Source organism: Cygnus olor, chromosome 9 (genome assembly GCF_009769625.2).
Source record: "Cygnus olor isolate bCygOlo1 chromosome 9, bCygOlo1.pri.v2, whole genome shotgun sequence".
Taxonomy (NCBI): domain Eukaryota; kingdom Metazoa; phylum Chordata; class Aves; order Anseriformes; family Anatidae; genus Cygnus; species Cygnus olor.
Genome location: NC_049177.1, coordinates 23,325,135 through 23,343,423, shown reverse-complemented (window position 1 = coordinate 23,343,423; position 18,289 = coordinate 23,325,135). Strand labels below are relative to the sequence as shown.

General features: G+C 36.7%; 1 protein-coding gene across 1 annotated transcript in view; it reads right to left on the bottom strand.

The window, feature by feature from the left end:
- The window catches only part of LOC121074809 (maltase-glucoamylase, intestinal-like), a 90,480-nt gene extending 81,963 nt beyond the window's left edge, over window positions 1-8,517 (bottom strand). Inside the window, exons 1-5 of the mRNA XM_040567332.1 lie at window positions 8,394-8,517; window positions 7,575-7,645; window positions 3,236-3,356; window positions 3,039-3,148; window positions 2,185-2,336 (exon numbers count right to left, since the gene is read on the bottom strand). Of these exons, the coding sequence (XP_040423266.1) occupies window positions 2,185-2,336; window positions 3,039-3,148; window positions 3,236-3,356; window positions 7,575-7,645; window positions 8,394-8,517 (578 nt within the window). The remainder of the gene's footprint in view (window positions 1-2,184; window positions 2,337-3,038; window positions 3,149-3,235; window positions 3,357-7,574; window positions 7,646-8,393) is intronic.
- Between the last annotated feature and the right edge of the window lie 9,772 nt (window positions 8,518-18,289).

Below are 18,289 nucleotides of genomic sequence, written 5' to 3'. Positions count from 1 at the left end.
GGCTTAAGCTAAAGCGAAGTTTATTCCTTGTTTCTACAGAGGGGCTCAGGAAACTGAGGAAATCTGAGCAGTGTTGAGGCAGAGAGGAGTAAAATGCAAGGCAATTCCTACTGTCAGACAATAGTCCTTTAATCAATCAAAAGATTGAATTTTATTAATATTGATCATAAACATATTCATTTTCTTCTTTTATTGCTCTAAGACTTTGAACATTTCCACCCGGCAAATGGATGGAAATTGACCCCTACCCAGAATTAGCTTTACCTTTTCATTATTTTTTAAATGAAACAATCATAAGTAGAATGTAATTATGAGTCAACCCAGATTTAAATCACAAAGCAATTGTAAAGAAGCTGATCCTGAGATCTGAAGGTTATCTTCAGCTTCATTAAAACAAGAGCTTACAAGGATATGCAGAAACACGGTTTTTCACCAAAAGCAGAGAAAATGACTTTGAGAAAGCAAACTACATCAATAAGTTTTAACATCATACACAGTTTCAAAGTAATATGCTTTTATCTACACACTCTAGTTTTAATTAGAAAATTTTAAAAGTTATATTTTCATGTGATATCTGTGTCATTTATCATGATATTCATATGAAGAAGGAGCCTAAGGACAACTTTTTCTCAGCTTTATGCAAACATAACTGCATTGATTTTCAGGGACTTTACCACTTCAGATGTATTTATACAATGTATTTATCACCATGAATAAGTATATTACCATCATTAAAATATATTAAAAATATTTTTAATTTAAAAATATTAAATTACCATTAAAAACTAATAAGTAAATATACAGCTTACTATCAGTTATAAACATTGCACAAATGACAGAAAGGGGGGAGTTCAGGCTTGCTATAATTTTAATTTCCCATGTTACCATTTCTCTTTTTTAAAGTTAAAAATATTTATGTTTGAAAGGGTCAAGTCTTCATGTCATATATTTCTGTCCATTTTTAATGACTACAAGCACCATTTTGCCCAACTGCTTGCTTTCTAATACTTTGGGTTGAGAAAGTCTATAATTACTTGGATGATTAGGATTTTTGTAGTGATTTGCAATGACAGTGATCCTCACTCTTTCCAAAAAATCTTTCTCTTTTGGTTGCTTGTTTAAGTGTTAGGGAAAAGCACTCACTTTATCAAGGATTTACATCTGAGGGGCTGCTCTTAGCTCATGCTAACACTGGCTTACTTTGAGATACTCATCAACTCGGACTCGAGCATCATTATAATTTATTAAATTTCATAAAAGTGGTTGCATTTTCTATCTTAAAGAAAAAAAGGGGGGGGGGGGGGATATAGAAAAACTTGTTTCAACATGGTTCTTTTGAACTAGAATGCTTATTTCCCTTCATATACCTGCTTAATCAGTCACGGACTACTGAATACCATGTCCATCTTTTGTGCTCCATAGAATTGCAAATCAATCATTATAGAGGATTCTATATAAGAAAACAATACTAATAACAGCATAAAACTAATTGCTAATTAATTAAACTTGAAGCACTAATAATTTAACTATCCTAGAACTCTGACAGGTAATCATTCTTTGACTGATTTAACAGGCATGTTCATCCTGACACTTCCCCTTTTAATGCCTCTTAAAGCTATGTGGTTACTTCAGAGCTAAGTTTGTTTATTCTTAGGAAACAAATGGGATGAAAACTTTCAATATATAAGTACGTCAAATATTTTACAGAATTACATGACCAACTTATCACTGTCTTGCAACAGCTACTCTTGTGTCATAGGTCTAACGAGCAACCTGGTTTTGGTGATTCAAAGATTCAGCATGATTGCAACAACTAAGATAAAAGATGCAATGAAGAGTATTCACATGTCATTTGAAGAACTGAGAAGGTCTTCAGATAGTAGTGATTCCCTGTGTTGATGGAACAAAATAGCTGTAAAGATAGTACTGGTGGAAAGAGAACAGGTAGCCAAACCTAAAACCTTTACAACAGATCTCTCCATATCACAGTATTTATTTCAAAAGTCCTCACAAGAGCCCTTGCATAATGTCCATCAGTCAAAAGAGCAGAAGTAGACTACATGTCCAAGAGGGCACTTTACACACGGCGTCTGGGGGATACCTTACTTATACGGCAACATGGACTTTCAGAGAAAACCAGTAACATCAGTGTTACCCAGAAAAAAAAATACCAACGCTACTTACAGAACTTTTCCATTGCTCACTCTGGTCACCACGATACCAAAGGGATTATGCTTCACTTCCACTCTGTAGTTCAAATTGGAGGCCGCGGATCCACTGAAAGATCCCACATGCTCATGGGGGACTTCAAATCTTTTTGTTTTAGGATCAGTAATCTACACATATTTAAATAATAAAAGTGTAAGGCCTTTAAAAACTAATGTCTAATTTAAACATTTTCCAGCATTAACACAAGGGTCTGATTTAGCATATTCCCACCCCTGTCACAGTCTCCTCCATCTTCCTTCATTATTCTCTTTCCCCTTTCATCACACATTTTCAACTGTTTCCCTACTATACTTGACCTTGTTTTTCCCTGGTTTCCAGGGAAACCCACCACAAGAGGAAGGTCTCCCACAAGAGCCCTGCTTGACCCCAGAACCCATCGATACCCCACATTCACTACACAAACTGCTGAATTTTCCATGAAGAACAGAAAGCTTTGGAAGACCTAAAGATGTCTGACAAAGTTATTGGGAGATATGGCCAGGCTATATATAAAAAGGAAATAAATACATCTGCCCCCAAAATCTTTTCCTATAATGAGGAAAATAGGTAATAAAGTAAGGTCAATATAAAAGTTGATTTTTTCCATAATTGCTTCAAGCAGAAAACCCACTGTGCTGTACCCCTGCTAACCCTATGCATTGTAAGAGCAGAGAGGACAAAGAAAGGCAAAGCTGAGCTCTTCTCAGTGAGAGTCATGAGGGCGCATCAGAGGGATTAATTGAGCCTTCCTAAACTTACTGCACAGTAACAGCCAGCCTAAAATCTTGCACAAAACATAAACCTTAAAACAGCATAAGAAAAAGATTAACCTTGAACCGGAAGCGATTTGATGTCTGATACTCTCCTGTGAGGAGGACGGTGTTGATATCATTTCCAAAGAGGGAAGGTGATGGCAGCCTTGTTAATGTGGCCTCAAATCCTTGAGAAAAACACATGTTGCAACATTATTGTGTGAAATCAGATATCCACAAGTGCATAAAACTGGGGAACTCCGATCACAGCTTACCTGTCTGAGTTGATCTTACGGACCCATCCACTTTGTACCCATGTTTACTAGAGAAAAAACACCAGGGCACACTGGTATCACTCTGGGGACTCCAGCAGCAGCCACGCAAGGTGCAGACGCTCTGATTCAAGGACATGAAGGTCACAAATTAATTGATTTTACACAAATAAATCTTTTTATACTAAAACAGTTAAAATGCACATGAAGCGTATTTGGTCCCAAACATCAGAAAACTTAGTAACATGTGCAATCAGACCAACTCCTTCTCTGAAAATCTATTGTCAATTTGAATGGAACAGAATAAACATTTTTTTCTTCTGTATTCAGAGTAGAAACATGCTTATTAGACATTATTTTTTCTTAAAACCAGAATAACCACAGACAAATGAACCTGTAAAAAACTATTGAAACCTTTGAGCTGTGACAGATGTGGTATAGACAAACCAACAGACACTGGAGACTGGATAAAATTTATGGTTGGCTTAATGTCTAGTAAACATCTGGTTGGAAAAAATCCACATATGCACCATTGATAATCAGGTACAGGATAAATATTTTAACATAATTCTCCAATTACAGAAATGTTAAGATTGCTTCTGCAGAACCTTATATTGAGATAAATCAACTTTAAAAAAAAAATAAAATCAAACGACTGAGCAATTAAACCTATTGTTCAAAGCATGTATTTCAGTGTAGCGGCATCAACCTTTACACTACCTCTCAGCATTCCAATAAACTAGAATACCTTTGCTTTGCTGTTATAAATTAACTTATTCACAGATCGCCTGCATGAGTTTTATGTTTGAAGATAACATCTGAGTAATAGATCACTATAAGTGTTCACACATTTTCTCATGTTAAAATAACAACAAATTACTTGGGGCGAAGGGCAGCAGTGATACAAGAAGCTCCACTGAGGGCAAAGGGCCATGTCCATGAGTGATCTCAGGCACCCAAATCCAACATATAGGTCTTCAAGACCTCTCTCTCCACTTGTGTGCTAGCAGAAGCTGTTTGTTTGTGCTCAAATATATATATATATTTTTGTGCCATATTTACTTAAAATATTCTGCAGCATGATATAGGTGGAGATGTGCAAAAATCACTATTGCTGCTGGTGCATATGCCACTCTTTTTGGGGTTATAGAGCCCAATTCAGTCAGTACAGGTCAAATACAGTCTCTGAATAGAGAAAATTAAGCCAGGTCCAGTGCAGAAACAATACAAGTGCCAAAGAAAGCACAGACGGAGCTCACAGATTCACTGGCCCAAGACATTTTTATGCATTTATTTCGTAGTGATTGGACTGAGCACAGAAATCTCCACAAAACCACTCAAGATAAACCAAGATTCACCACACAGATAAATGTCTGTCTCTCTGTCATGGACTCTTCACATTAGAGAACATGTATGCTCTCATTTTCATTAGTTTTCAAACAAAAACACAGTTGGAGGAGAGATACAGTAACTCAATTTCTTCCCCATGATCCACAAATCAATGCACTTTCTAAGGCTGTGTAAAACATCATGCTCATTTTCCACCTTCTCAACTCCCACCATGAGAGTTCCCTACTTCCCAGGTTATGAACTATTTCAAAGTAAATGAGAAGAAGCACCCATCCCTTCCATGACTGCAGAGATTGCAGCTTTATTCTTCAAAGCAAAGAAACTTTATTTACTTCATTTCCCTCATAGTTAGGGGAAGTATCCTAAACACATAGCAACAGAGTTATTACCTCAATCTTCTTATCCCTTCCTAGACCTGTGGGTACCCCCTGCAACACAGAATAGCTTGAACAACAGATTAACCTGAAGCCTGGTAGTTCAAGCATCTCATTTTCCAACTTCATAAATACACTTTTCTTTTTCCCAGCTACTTCTCATGAACACCCGTTGAATATCTTCTGCAGTTACTTTACAGTGCAGTGATGGCCTTCTAGCTAGATCTTATTCTAGCAGTTGTGTAAACTACATTCCTGTATTTTTGTGGCATCCTGAGCTTGCTGCATAAGGAAGTAAATTCAGAAGTAAAAGATTGGTTACACCTGACACAGGGGAAGGAACAGAGTTCAAACAAAGATACTGTTGAGACTGTTATAAAAGTTATCATTAATATAAATAAAGATGGGAGGTTATCGCAGCCTCTGAGCTATAAAAACAGCATAATAGATACCAATATGCAATAAAATCAGAAAGAAAGTCAAAGCTTAATTAGAAAAAAATCCTGGATACAGGGAGAAGTTTTATGGTGGGGTACAAAACGAGATGGCTTCTGAACATTGAACTCAGCACCAAAGACTAAAAGAATATTTAAGCTATGTGCTGAACTAAAACTTTTCTTTTCTGAGCACCCAAACAAACCTGTGCAAGCAAGATAGTTTTGAAACAACAAGCTATACAGTCTCCCTTCAAGCTTTCAAAGGTATCAATCTAGGACTGGACAATACTAGCTCTGCTTACAGGTTGTTTTTTTTTTCCTTGTCTAATAAAACTCTGCAACAATTTTCCACAGCAGTGAATAGTTAATAAATGTCTACTTTCTTTCAGGATTTCTATCTTCAGCAATCCTGTGGCTGGTTAATCAATATCTACTTGCTTTCCATACTTCTATTTTTCTATTCTGCAATCCTAGCTTCATCTAGGACATTGTCAGTGCATAAAGAAATCAAGACAGACACTAACCTGCTACATGAGCTTAGGGAAAGCCTAATGTTCCCAGATGCTTGTTATTCTGAAATCCACTAATGGAAACCACTACAGAAGAGTTCTTTCCTAAGCAGATACCTGTAGGTTTAAAGCTCTGCTGGTTGCAGTATTAGAATAAGTCTAAAGAAGGACAACAATTCTTGCAGGTGAAAATTTATAAAGGAATGAAGAGACACTGGGGTGGGACTCTGGCTTGTGTCAGGCTTTCTTCAGCTTTGCTCAGGGCACAGATTAAAGGTGATCCTTAACTCTAATCCTCCGAAATCTGCTGCCCAGTATTCACTAAGGAAAGTGCAGATTTAGGAATCATTTATTTTACCTCTAATTCCAGAGCAAGTACCCCTGTGTTCAAATCTGCATCTGGCCCCCCATTTTTTTCTGGTAACTGTATTTTGATTATTTTTAATTATTCCTAATCACCAAGGGCAAAAGACAAGGTCAGATTTACAAAAAGGCTTGCAGTTGCAACCAGAGCAAAACTATTTTCCTACGTTGTGATAAGTGCAGCACTTAATGTGGGGTGACTGGTTCAAAGGTCGTAATTAAAGATTAAAGTGATCTGCATGACATCTATCGTGGCGTGCTTGCTCCTGGGGCATGGAACCAAAAGAGAACAGGAACATGCTGTGAGTTGAGCCTTTACTAATCTGTTAACCTGCAGGACTTTATTGAACTATATATCATAATGCATACCGTGGCATGACAGTAGCATAAACAACTGTATTTTCTGGAATTGGATTGGGAATTAACTGAGAGATTGAAACAGTTGATTAATCATTTTTTATACCTCTGTGAATGACGTAAGTATCACATATCATAATATACTCTCTGTCTTTTCTCATAAACTGCACCCCATGATGAAAAGAAAGATGGCAGGCACCCATCAGATTCCATCAGAAAATAAGAACATCCATGATAAAATTAATAATAATGATTATAAAAATAACAATAATAGCCTCAATAATAGCCTTCCTATAACAGCCACCATAAAAATGTTCTGAATGTGAGAGGACTAAAAAATTAAGATGCTATTTTTCGCTGGAAAACTTAACTCGTGGATTCTTAAGCAAGAAGGTCATTTCTAAACACTGTGCTTGCTCAGATGAGAGACAACAACCAAGAAAGAGAGAAAGTGAAATTCAAATCAGTTCTGAAAGGAAATTGGCAGTGTTCATTGCATTATAAAAATCATGTTCATCTGTGTAAAGTGCATCTTGACCTATTTCTAAAATATGCTTTATTGTAAATGCTAATAGTTGACCACCAGACAAAAATAAATTGCTTAGGCAAAATTGTTGAAAACAGTGAACTTTTCTAACTGTTTCTTGTTTGCCTAATTTTGTTCCCACTTATCATAAAGCCAAACTGCTGGGAAGTATATTGGCAGTGGTCTTCAACCCTTCACAGTATACTGCCACAGTGGCTAGAAAAATCAAACCTTATGACAAAGAGCTAAAATTAGTTATACAGGAGTTAAATTCCCCTCAAAGCATTCAGATGTTCAGAGACAAAAACAACAACAAAAAGTTATAAAACCACCAATATAGTAGAGAAAAAGTAAATTTTCATAATTAAACATGAATCTTTTTGTGAAAAATTCTATTTTGTAATTTTTTCTATAATGTTTTCAAACCTTTGTTGCTACTTGATCTGGGATGCAGTCAATTCTCTCTGTTATTATGTTCGGACATACTGGTGTAAATCCTGCCAGAGAAATAAAATAAGGGGTTATTAACAGGATTTCCAAAATTTAGGAATATCTGTATTACCTTTTAAATCATTAAGTGCTTCTGCTAAATATTTCACACCATCTGGAAACTCTAGACATTAAAATAGACTCAAATGAATTTAAAATATTGCTACTGTGATTTACCTTACATTTGAAACATTATACATTCCAGATAAAGATAGGAGAGCTTCACTTTCAATTTCTGCACATATGGGCAACACTGATAAATTTATTTCTTAAGATATAGAGTAATCCTATTTTTGGTAAGTCATATAACTCAATATGCATCGCTTCTTGTAAAAAATTTACACCGAATTAAAATCAGAAGGATTTCTTTTTTTTTTTTAATGGTGGTGTGTAAGTGCTTTTATGTATGCTCCTTCCCATGAAATACTGCTCATCCAGGCAGCTTGAATTAGAGCCTCAGACAAAAGCACCTTAAGCCTCCATTAAGAATATAACTGTTACACTGAAAGCCACAGGAAATACGTTGGTTTTAAAAAGAAGAGCAGAGCAATGCTTCCGCTTTTTGTTTGTTTGTTTGTTTGTTTGTTTTTCATCTGAACGTCAATGCTTTTTGAGAAGTCTGACTCAATGGTGATTTAAATGATGCCAATAGGCAGCTCCTGGAGCTGCATGGGATTCATGATCACCTCAGCAAGCAGAGCTGAGCAGTTCCTGATGAAGAGTTTTCATCTGGTAATACAAATGGCAAGTACTTACCTGTTGTTTTGATTCCAGGTTGTCCTGATGCTAACAGCGCAATGAGGACAATGGCCACCACCGTCACCAGACAGAAGAGGGCAATCAGGGTGGTTTCCAAACCACTGAACTTCCTCTTGCCCATCTAGACTCAGAGTAACACCATTGGCATAAGTAAAACAAAAGTAATAGCTTTGAAAACTCTATAAATTACATTATTAATTGTAATTAATATATGTTTATACATTCTTTAGTTTTTAAAACATGTCGCCTAATACTGGTGTTAAAAATAAATCTCCTGTTCAGGATAATTCACACAGCATAGAGTACTGCATTATTACACTCATGGGAAATCACTGAGAAATGTGTTTTATTCGCTATAAACCACTTTTAAATACTCACAAATCAGAGTTTTCACTTGAGAGTAACTATGAAGTTTCTTACATTTTACTGAAACTCCAGAAGCTAAAAACAAATCCCTGTGCATTTTTGTTTATTTGTTTGTTTGTCTGATTCTGCAGGGTTTATTTCCTTCTTTAGGACAAATGCATACTACCTCCTCTTTTATAAAGGAGGATGTTGGTTTGTGAAAAAAGGTAGTTAACAAAAAAACGCTAATGAGCTCTAATAGCATATCACACTTGTGACACTTGGCAAAGACTAGCCATAGGAGCCAGGGTAAGTTACTTATTTGTCAAGTGGAAGAAAATAGCATGCTTATAAACCCGTGGGATTTCACAGACATTGCTGGGTAGTCAAGGCAGAAGAAACCACCACAGGAGGTACTCTGGAAGCTGCTGAAATCACAACTGAAATGAAGGAGAGTATGTAGGTGGAGTCAGTGCCTCAAACTGCTGTTTAAAACCTGTGTTGTTCCCGGTATCGCTTCTCTGCAAGGCACAGTGGAGCACGGCGTGCTGTGCCAAGGGGTGTGTGCTGTCTGCAGAGCCAGCTGCTCAGCCCCACACACAGAACAACATGGTACTATTAATGTTGAACTGCACACCAACAATAAAACTACAAAAACTAGTCTCCAGCGTCCAGATCAATATACATTGGCAGCAGCAACTGCATTTTACCTTCGGTTATGAACATTTAGCCTTATAAAACAGCCTTAAATACAGAGAAATACCTTCTTTTTAGCTCAAGTAAGAAAGTGAAGGAATATGTGTGCATTGCACTAGTATATGAAAACACTCTCAAGGGTTTTAGTGATAACTCAAAAGAAAAATACTTTAGTAAAAGTTGTGTGTGGTGTGTGCGTGTGTGTGAAATAACACTAAATCTGTTGCACTTCATCACCTCTCATTTCCTACAAATATATTCTATCACCCCACCAGCATCCCTATTCCTGGAAATCCCACAGCCACAGGAATGAATAGAGAGGAAAAGCAATACTGAAACATCAACCATCCCCAGAATAGTGAAGGCAATACTTAGATACAAGTCCTTTTCCTTAATTAAAAATAATTATTTAAAATATTTAAAAAGCTTTTCTAAATAGCATAGTGCTATTCACATTTTCTCTAGTGATATCAAAATTGCTAGCCATTTTTATGATTATTGTTACTTCCCCAGGGAATACCATATTTAAAGTCTGAAACTACACTGTATATTTGGAAGTATATATTTAAGGCCTCTTCTTTATAATGAACAAATGATAATCCAGCAGTTCCTCTCCTGAGTTTCCTTTAACATTGTCAGAATACAGGTCCACTAGGAGCCCTAACAAGTGACAGTTATTTTTCTGAAAACTAGAATATTATTAAAGTCCTTGTCATCAAACTCTTCCCACCATCCACAAACAACCATAGCATTATATTTCAGCTTTTTCATTTTCATGGTCTCCCCCAAGACCTGAGACTTCAAAAACATGGATTTATAATTTATAACAGTTCTAATTTATAAAAGTTCTACTGCGTGACTTGTATGCAGTAGAGAAGTAAAGGTCTCCAGTAACTTGGATGCAATAAATTGGATGACATACCTTAAAGCCCCTCTGCTTCCTTCATCTGCTGCTCTTAGTTGTAAAGCTCAAACTCAAAATCAATGCTTTATTCTCTGCTCTTATCAGCTCATTGTGTTGTTTGCTAACCAATCTACCAATAGCAGGCCCATACATAATTACAGGCAGATTGTAGAAACTCTTTGGGCTAAAATTAGTTACTATGGTTATTGTAGCCAAGGAATGGCTAGTTAATTAATAATATTTTGGTTCAGTATTACTCAGCATGTTCTCTAAATAAGAGAAAAACAGCAATAAAATGACAATACGTTTGTCCGTGTTGCATGACTTAGTAGTTTTATTCTGTTCTTTTTCCATATCATTATTTCTAGAACCTTCATGCAACCTTCCCATTGTCTATCATTTCTGCTTTAATCACCACATGAAGTCATTAAATGTTCCCAAATGCGGAAAAGACTTATTAAAATAATTGTAAGAGAGAATCAAATTTATGATCACTGAAACTTTTTCAGGAATGAACTATGAATTATTAATTCTAATATTAATATAAACAGATTTCATGGGATTCTAACAAGAAATGTCAAAATCATAAGAGAAAGATGAAAGATTAGCATGGAAAAGTGCTTACAGGGAAGAGTTTTCAATCATAATCTTAATATGAAATCTTAACATGGAATTAGATTTTGCCTTCTCCTTACAACAGATCTAATCATAACCTTAAATCTCTATTTTCCAAAGGAAAACTTTTAGTTCATATTGTTACTGTACTTATAAGCTATTTTTCAGTAATAAGGAGACGGCTGAGAAGTGTCACTTGTAGTTTTGAATTTTCCACAAATTTATTTAATTTCCTGAATATTTCCCCTCCCACTGGAGACCCCTCTAAGCACCAAGTGAATGGTTCCCTTCTCCTTAGTCAGTACTTAAAACACAGGGCTCTCCTGGAACCATTCATCTCTGAATGCCACCACTCTCACTGACCGTTGTTGAAACACACCCTGGTATTTAGCTATCTCATCCTCTCCATTTCACTGTAACAACATCATGCATGTCTGCATGTGTGCAAACAAGCTCTTGAAATGTAATTCTAACATCCCTCTTAACATTGCTAAGTATGCTGCTTTATGAGCGCATATTGAGACGTAACAAATTCACATGAATTATGAAGATACCAATGGTTCTGGAGGTCTGGGGGGGCTGTTTGTGCATATCTGTTTTCCAAGTTTTATATCTTCATTTAGCTGTTCCAGTTCGGCAAAGCATATGGCCATGAGTTTCATTTAAGCATGTCTGCAATCACATTGCCATCAATATAACCATTTGCCTAAGTGCTTTCCTGAATTCACAGTGCTGCAATCTCATATTATCAATCACCTAGTGCACATTTTCTATGCAACTTGAGAGCATGGAAGCACTGAACAAAAAGGTCTCACAAGAGGGTTAACCAGCAGGTTTCCCAGCTGAGTATATTTTAATTTACCTACAAACGATATCAACAATGGGGCTTTCAGGTCAAGATGTGATATTGACCTCTAAGAAGCAGGAACGGAGAAGGCTCTTCAGTCAGGGACACCGAGGGTCCATAAAGAAAACCAAGAATTCTATCAAATCAAGAACTGGAACAGCATGGTCTCTGCTGTGTCCTGCTTTAGTTTCCAGGAATTAAGAGCCGATTCATTTCTGACAGCCGGTAAGAAGAATTACTAGAAGCCCGGGAATATAGGTTAGACTAGAGTCTAGGAAAAATCCTAGGAAATTAGGTACTGTTCAAAATGTAGTCATTTAGAAAGAAACATTTATCTATCAGCTTTTAACAGGACTGTTTTTAATTAAATCACATACAACTTGAAAAAAAACTTGTTAGGCGGTCATAGGTGGCTCCCTGAGAGTTGTGCTGATGAGCAAGTTCTTTTTCTACAGCTTCACAACATTTTTATTTTTCCCTCCAATGCTCCAGTATCAAACATTTACTTTAAGTTACAGTTTGGAGCCCTTAATTCCTGCAATAAGCTGCTTGCAGATCACCAGTTCAGGCAGGAACATAATCATTAACTGCCATGGAAGAACATCTACCAAAGATCCAATGGGAGCACACTGGCCCTCCTGTATTCCCCAGATGCTGCATTTGCATGTCTGAAACCGCTCTGCAATCCCGTTCAGCAAGATGGGAGCTCTTCAGTGCAGCCATGGTCATACAGAAAGAAGGAGGAAGTCTGAGCACTTTTTAGAGGCAGTTGTGGGGAATCCTGTGCTCAAAGACTCATCCCTCAAGACTGGGAAAAAGAAACTAGTTTGATTTACCTTCTACATATGATAAGGCAGATGCCTGCTGAGGTCTCCTCCCTTCTCTGAAAGGAGATCTGAAAGATGCAGCCCTTGTTCCTTCAGACGGAAATATGTGCCCTTATCACCATTCTGTGTACTGAAGCACACATGCGTGTTCAGAGCAAAGACCCACATGTCTGTGCCCCACTCCCAGCTCAGTTACTCATTAGCTGAGTGTCAGGTGGTGATTTTCCTACACTCATCTGCATGCTTCATGATTTTTTCCATCTGGATAAGGAAGATTATGATAATTCTTCAAATGCTTCAAACGGTTTGATTAGCAACAGCTTTTTACCTAGAGAACAGAATAGGGTCCAGCCTTTCCAAGAAGTCGCTGAATTGCTGTCTCAGGGAACCATACACACCCTGAAAATTCTGGCTGCAGTGCCCCGTTGAACAAAGGTCTTACGGACTGTTCCCCGAGGTGCTGGTCCACAAGCACCTACTCTGGTAGGAGTGCCCCATGGGCATTGCTGCTTGGGCTCCTCTCCCAGGCACAGGGACAAGGGGGCTATGTGCAGGTCCCATCATGACAGTACAGGTACAGTTGTACCATGGTTTGTATCTAAATATATCTGCATAATATTTGAACATTACAGGCTCTGCTTACTTTGAGTAATTCCTTGCTTTTCTTGAGACAAAACAGATATCCTAGTTGAGCAAAAGGCAAATAATTTGGTAAAATCAACATATTGGTGACAGAACAGGTCGTTGGCAGGAGACCCAATCTCTTCCTACTGTAACTCTGCTGCCATAAATTGGTTTATACTGTTGATGAATGTCCTCCCAAGAATTTCAGGACTGTTGGCAAACTAATGAGGCAGATGCACACAAGCAGAAAACCCATTCAAATTCGGCACAGCTCTTAGAGGATTCCTGGGAACCCTTTGATAAAATTCCACCATCAAATAACAAGCAGATCACATGGACGATATTCCTGTCCCCCAAAATCTTCTTCTTTGGCACTGAAATCACAAAAGACTTGTTGCAGCATTCAACTAAAAATATAACCTTCCAAAAATAGAAACACAACTCCTCTTCAAACTTAAAAAGATCAAGGTTTAGAAATTCCACTAGAACAGTCCCAGACCACAGAGAGAGCTAAGAGAAACTATTACTACACTTTTCCAATTGTTATATTCATCTGGAGAGAAGACTGGGTGCTTTAAGGATTATTTCTCTATTTCACATAAACAATGAAGAAAATACGTGGTGCTAAAGCAGAGGTTGGAGACTAGGACTCCTTATTTAGAAAACAGTATCTCAGTATCTTAGCCTTTGAGCTCAAATCATTTCACGTTCTCTCTAGCTTGATCGGCATGGAAATACTAAATGACTATGGCAGTGTTTAAACAAGAGCAAAGGAATATTTAGGTTGATACCTCTTCCTTTTATTTTTATAGACTGCACCTTATTGTCTTTATCAGGTGCGTAAATTGAAACTCAGACCTTTGCAGAAAACTAGCAAACAAAGCGTTATGAGTTTGGTGGAATTCAACCTGAAAAAGGTTCACTGCACATCTTAATCAGTTCTTCAACACTTTGCTAGAACCTCAGCGAACACATGGAACAAGTGATGTGGTTCACAGCATAGCTTTGCCTACTGCATCACCAACCTCCAGGGTTCTACTGGCACCCGTGAGCTCCGTATGGAGGACTGCAAAGAAAACACTTTCAGAAAGTTCATTAATGCCTATAACAAAGTAAATGCATACCACACCGTAGGCGTCTTTTTGCTCTTTTAAGCTTCAATAAGCACAGTGATGAGCACAGACCTTTGAAAACCCGTGTTAGGCAGCTCTTTTGTGGAAATTTCTAGGCAGAAGCCTTACCAGAGCAGGGAAAATTTTACTGGACCTCTGGACCTGAGAATGAAGGCGTACTGTTATTCAGCTTTCCAATTTGTTATGGGTTTCTGTAAAGGACACAGAAAATTCCTACAGTTAGGACAAATATATATATATATATATGTATATATATATAAAACAATTTTAAAGAGAAACTGAGCAAGAAAACTTCTAATGGAGAAAAATAAAATAAATAAAATAAAATAAAATAAAATAAAATAAAAATGTATACTTGCCCAGGAGTCTCATTCAGACACTGAACAATTAATGAAAATTCAACCAAGCAAGTAAAAGAACTGGGAAAGCCTCACAAAAATGTATTGCAAACATTTATTTCCCCAGTGGGACTTTGGAGAGAATGGATTTGAATTCATTCAAAGCAATCTCATTTGCACAAAGTGCCTCACAGTTCAAGATCAGATCACGTGAGCTTAGTCTCAAACAGAAGTAGTTTTCATTTCATAGCAAATGACAGCCAAAAGATTTTGATTTTTTTTATTAACGAGATACAGAAATAAGTTCAAGTGAATAATTTAATTTTCATGGAAAACCAGAACATGTTTGAAGTTCATTTTCAAAGTATGTGTAGTTTTTCTAAGAGAAATGCAATTAGACATTGTATAAACTCTGTCTTCTCATAGCTAAATTACTTTCTGTGCACCTAAACCATGGGCCTTTATCCTGGTTCAAATAACACTTCTGAGCCAAGAAAGTATGGCAAAGATAATGAACATGGTATAAAACTGAATCCAAATGTTATTTATGAGTTATTATTTCAAGTTACAGCCCAGTAAAAGCCATGATGGTGACTACAATAATAACAATTCCAACTGAACATATACTGTACAAGGAGGAAGAAATTCCACAGCTCTTAGGGCAGTTGAGGAAATTACTTGTTGTGAATCTCTAAAATACAGCAATATAACAGTTACCACTGAAAATTTTACTGTAGACAGAGCAGTACATGTTTCTCAGATGGTTGCGATGATCTGATAGTTGTTAAGATGTGAAATCAGATAAAAAAATACTTTAACATTTCCTTTTTTTTTTTTTTTTTTATAGTTAGTGAACATAAAAGCAGAAATTGAGAAGGTGTCCAATGTAGAAGGAAGAAGCATCATGACAGTTTGAATTATAATCATGAATGTAAATCACCTGATCATGTCTATAACTGCTGTTCTTCAAGCTAGCAAATGGTAGGTGCTAGTAGAGCCAAATCTTACGTATTGCCAATATTTATAATCTGTCCTTTCAGCTGAGAAAGGAATTACAAGCTTGCCTGGAGAAAAAAAAAAAAAAAAAAAAAAAAAAAGTGTATTTTCTCTGTGGCTATTCATGATTCAAGACATGGAAATATCAAAATGTGTTTTACAGAGTTACTTGATCTATTGTCTATTTTTTTTATTCTTCAAACTGTAATGAGATTGTATTAGGGATATTTGGAAATGTAAAATGTCCTACAAGCAAATGATTCAGACCTGTCATTTGTAGCTGACAATGTTAACTTTAGGATACCCTTTGCTGCCTATAAATGAGGGTGAAAAAGGATAAGTATTTTTTTTCCAGCTAATTGCTAGCTCCTGATAGTACATAAAACTCAAAAGTACACCACCAGTAATTCTCAGATACACATTCTCTCATCTCTGCTCTGTCATCCAAAGGGGATACTGATGGTATTCACAGGCATGTAAGGCCCAATGGCCACCCCTGTGGCATCCCCTCCAACTCCTTTGGTCCCCCACCTCTCCTCAAATATCTGAATCCGCAGTTTGAGTCACAGAGCAGAACCAACCTAACCCAGCTTAGATGCTTTTCTCAAGAAATGCTGACTTTGGAAAACGAAGGCATTATTGAAAGTGGAAACTTGGCAGCATGTTAGATCAGATTTATTCATGAGGCATGTCACAAGCTGACAGACTGAGCCCATTGTGGGTGCTTGTTCTGGAGTCTCATTACTGGGAATGGCTGTTAGTTTTACTCTCTAGTCTTCGTTTTCTTCAGCTTTGTGTAAATTTTTGTTTGTACTCCTTCCTATCTCAAATGTACCAGCAGAAAGAAAGCTTTACTTCTGTTAACAGATCTGGAGACATTTTCTGAAACACTTTCTGAAACACTTTCTGAACGAGGACGTGTCAAGGTTAACATTCTAAGTGTAGCTTATTGCTTTGAATAAAAAATATATGGCTTCATATGAAATCTATTGGTGAGAAAATCAAGGACTAGTTTCATAAAATAAAAATGCATGTATCATGTATTAAATCTCTTCAAAAAGAGAGTCCTTTTCACTCTTTTGAATCCCTACAAAGCAGATGAAACTGTCTCTTAAACCTCCTGATATCTGTCATGATGTTTTTCTCTCTAGAACATGGAAAATACACATATGTGCTTAAATAAAGCATGTACAGCCTAGCAAGAAAAACACAGGCAAAACTTAGTCTTGGATTTAAGAACCCTGGTCAGCCCATTCTGCATTTTGGCAATCAAAATGCACATTAACATAAAATAAATACTTATATGACTACCTACTTGTGGCAGTTTGAAGATGCATACGCACAAACCACTAGGAAGTCTAAGAGTCTGCCAACTCTTAAGATTTTCAGTCATATGTTAGGCAGATGCAAAATAGCAATTTATATAGTTTTCTACTGCAATTTGAAAACAAACAACTGCAAAAACAAAGGCAAAAATCTGGGGACTCTTTCTGACCTTCTTAGATTGTGAATTTGCACGTGCAAGTTTTTCTGCAACTATGAAGGCCAGAAACTTTGGTTATTCTCTTTAAATGGATGTTGGTACTTTTACTTAAAGTAAATAAATAAATAAATAAAAACATACACGATATTTAATGATTAATTATGAAGATACAATACTGACAATAACCTAACAGCAAAAAATCAGTTAGCAAATAACACTCCAAACACACCTTATTAAGTTCTAACTTCATTATTTGTAATTCCTAACCTATTATATTTTTTCAGGTCATTATCGAACAAAATCTGAAATGACAGATTGTCTCCCTGCTTTCAGAGTCAGGAAAAAATAATTCTGAAAGCGACTGCTTAATGAAATCACTGTTTTAACCCTTTGCATTTTTTTTATCAAAGCTTGTCTGCTGACTGCTTCTATGACTTTCCTTGCCCTTGCTGCAGATGGTCCTCCAGCCAGCGCCTGTGCTTCTTGCTGCTACTGAGTAGGAAACAAAGCAAAGCCACCGCTATTATATACTGATTCCTAGCCAGCTCTTTTACTTATTTAGACATTTTATTAGTTTATTATTCAGCTTTGCTTTTTTTTTTTTTCAGTAAAAATAATAGACGTTCATAATAAGAAAAAAATTATTAAAGGCTTAGGATTTTTATTTAAAAAGGTGAAAATTTAATATTCCACATATTAGTAATAATAACTGAAAAATGTGCATAACATCAGTGCCAAGAATCTCATTTCCTTCAGCCTCTGTTTCTATATGGCATTTAGTAAGCACTCAGTGGGCAGCCTGCTCTGCAGAAGTGACACAAGGGCTCATGCAGAGAGAATGGATCAGCTCATACTCACACTGTTCAGGATACAGGAAACTTCAAAGTTCAAGGTGCTTATGATCTCCATTAACATAGTTCCCTTTGTGTCTTTTAACCTGCACAATAACCTCTGAGCTGCAGCCTTGCACCTAGTGGAAATTTTTTTGTCTCTGTGATGAAGCATTAAAATCTTGAAATAAATAATCCCATCAGATGCTTTTCCTTTACTCATGAATCTTTACAAACCTTTAAAGATTCTGTTCA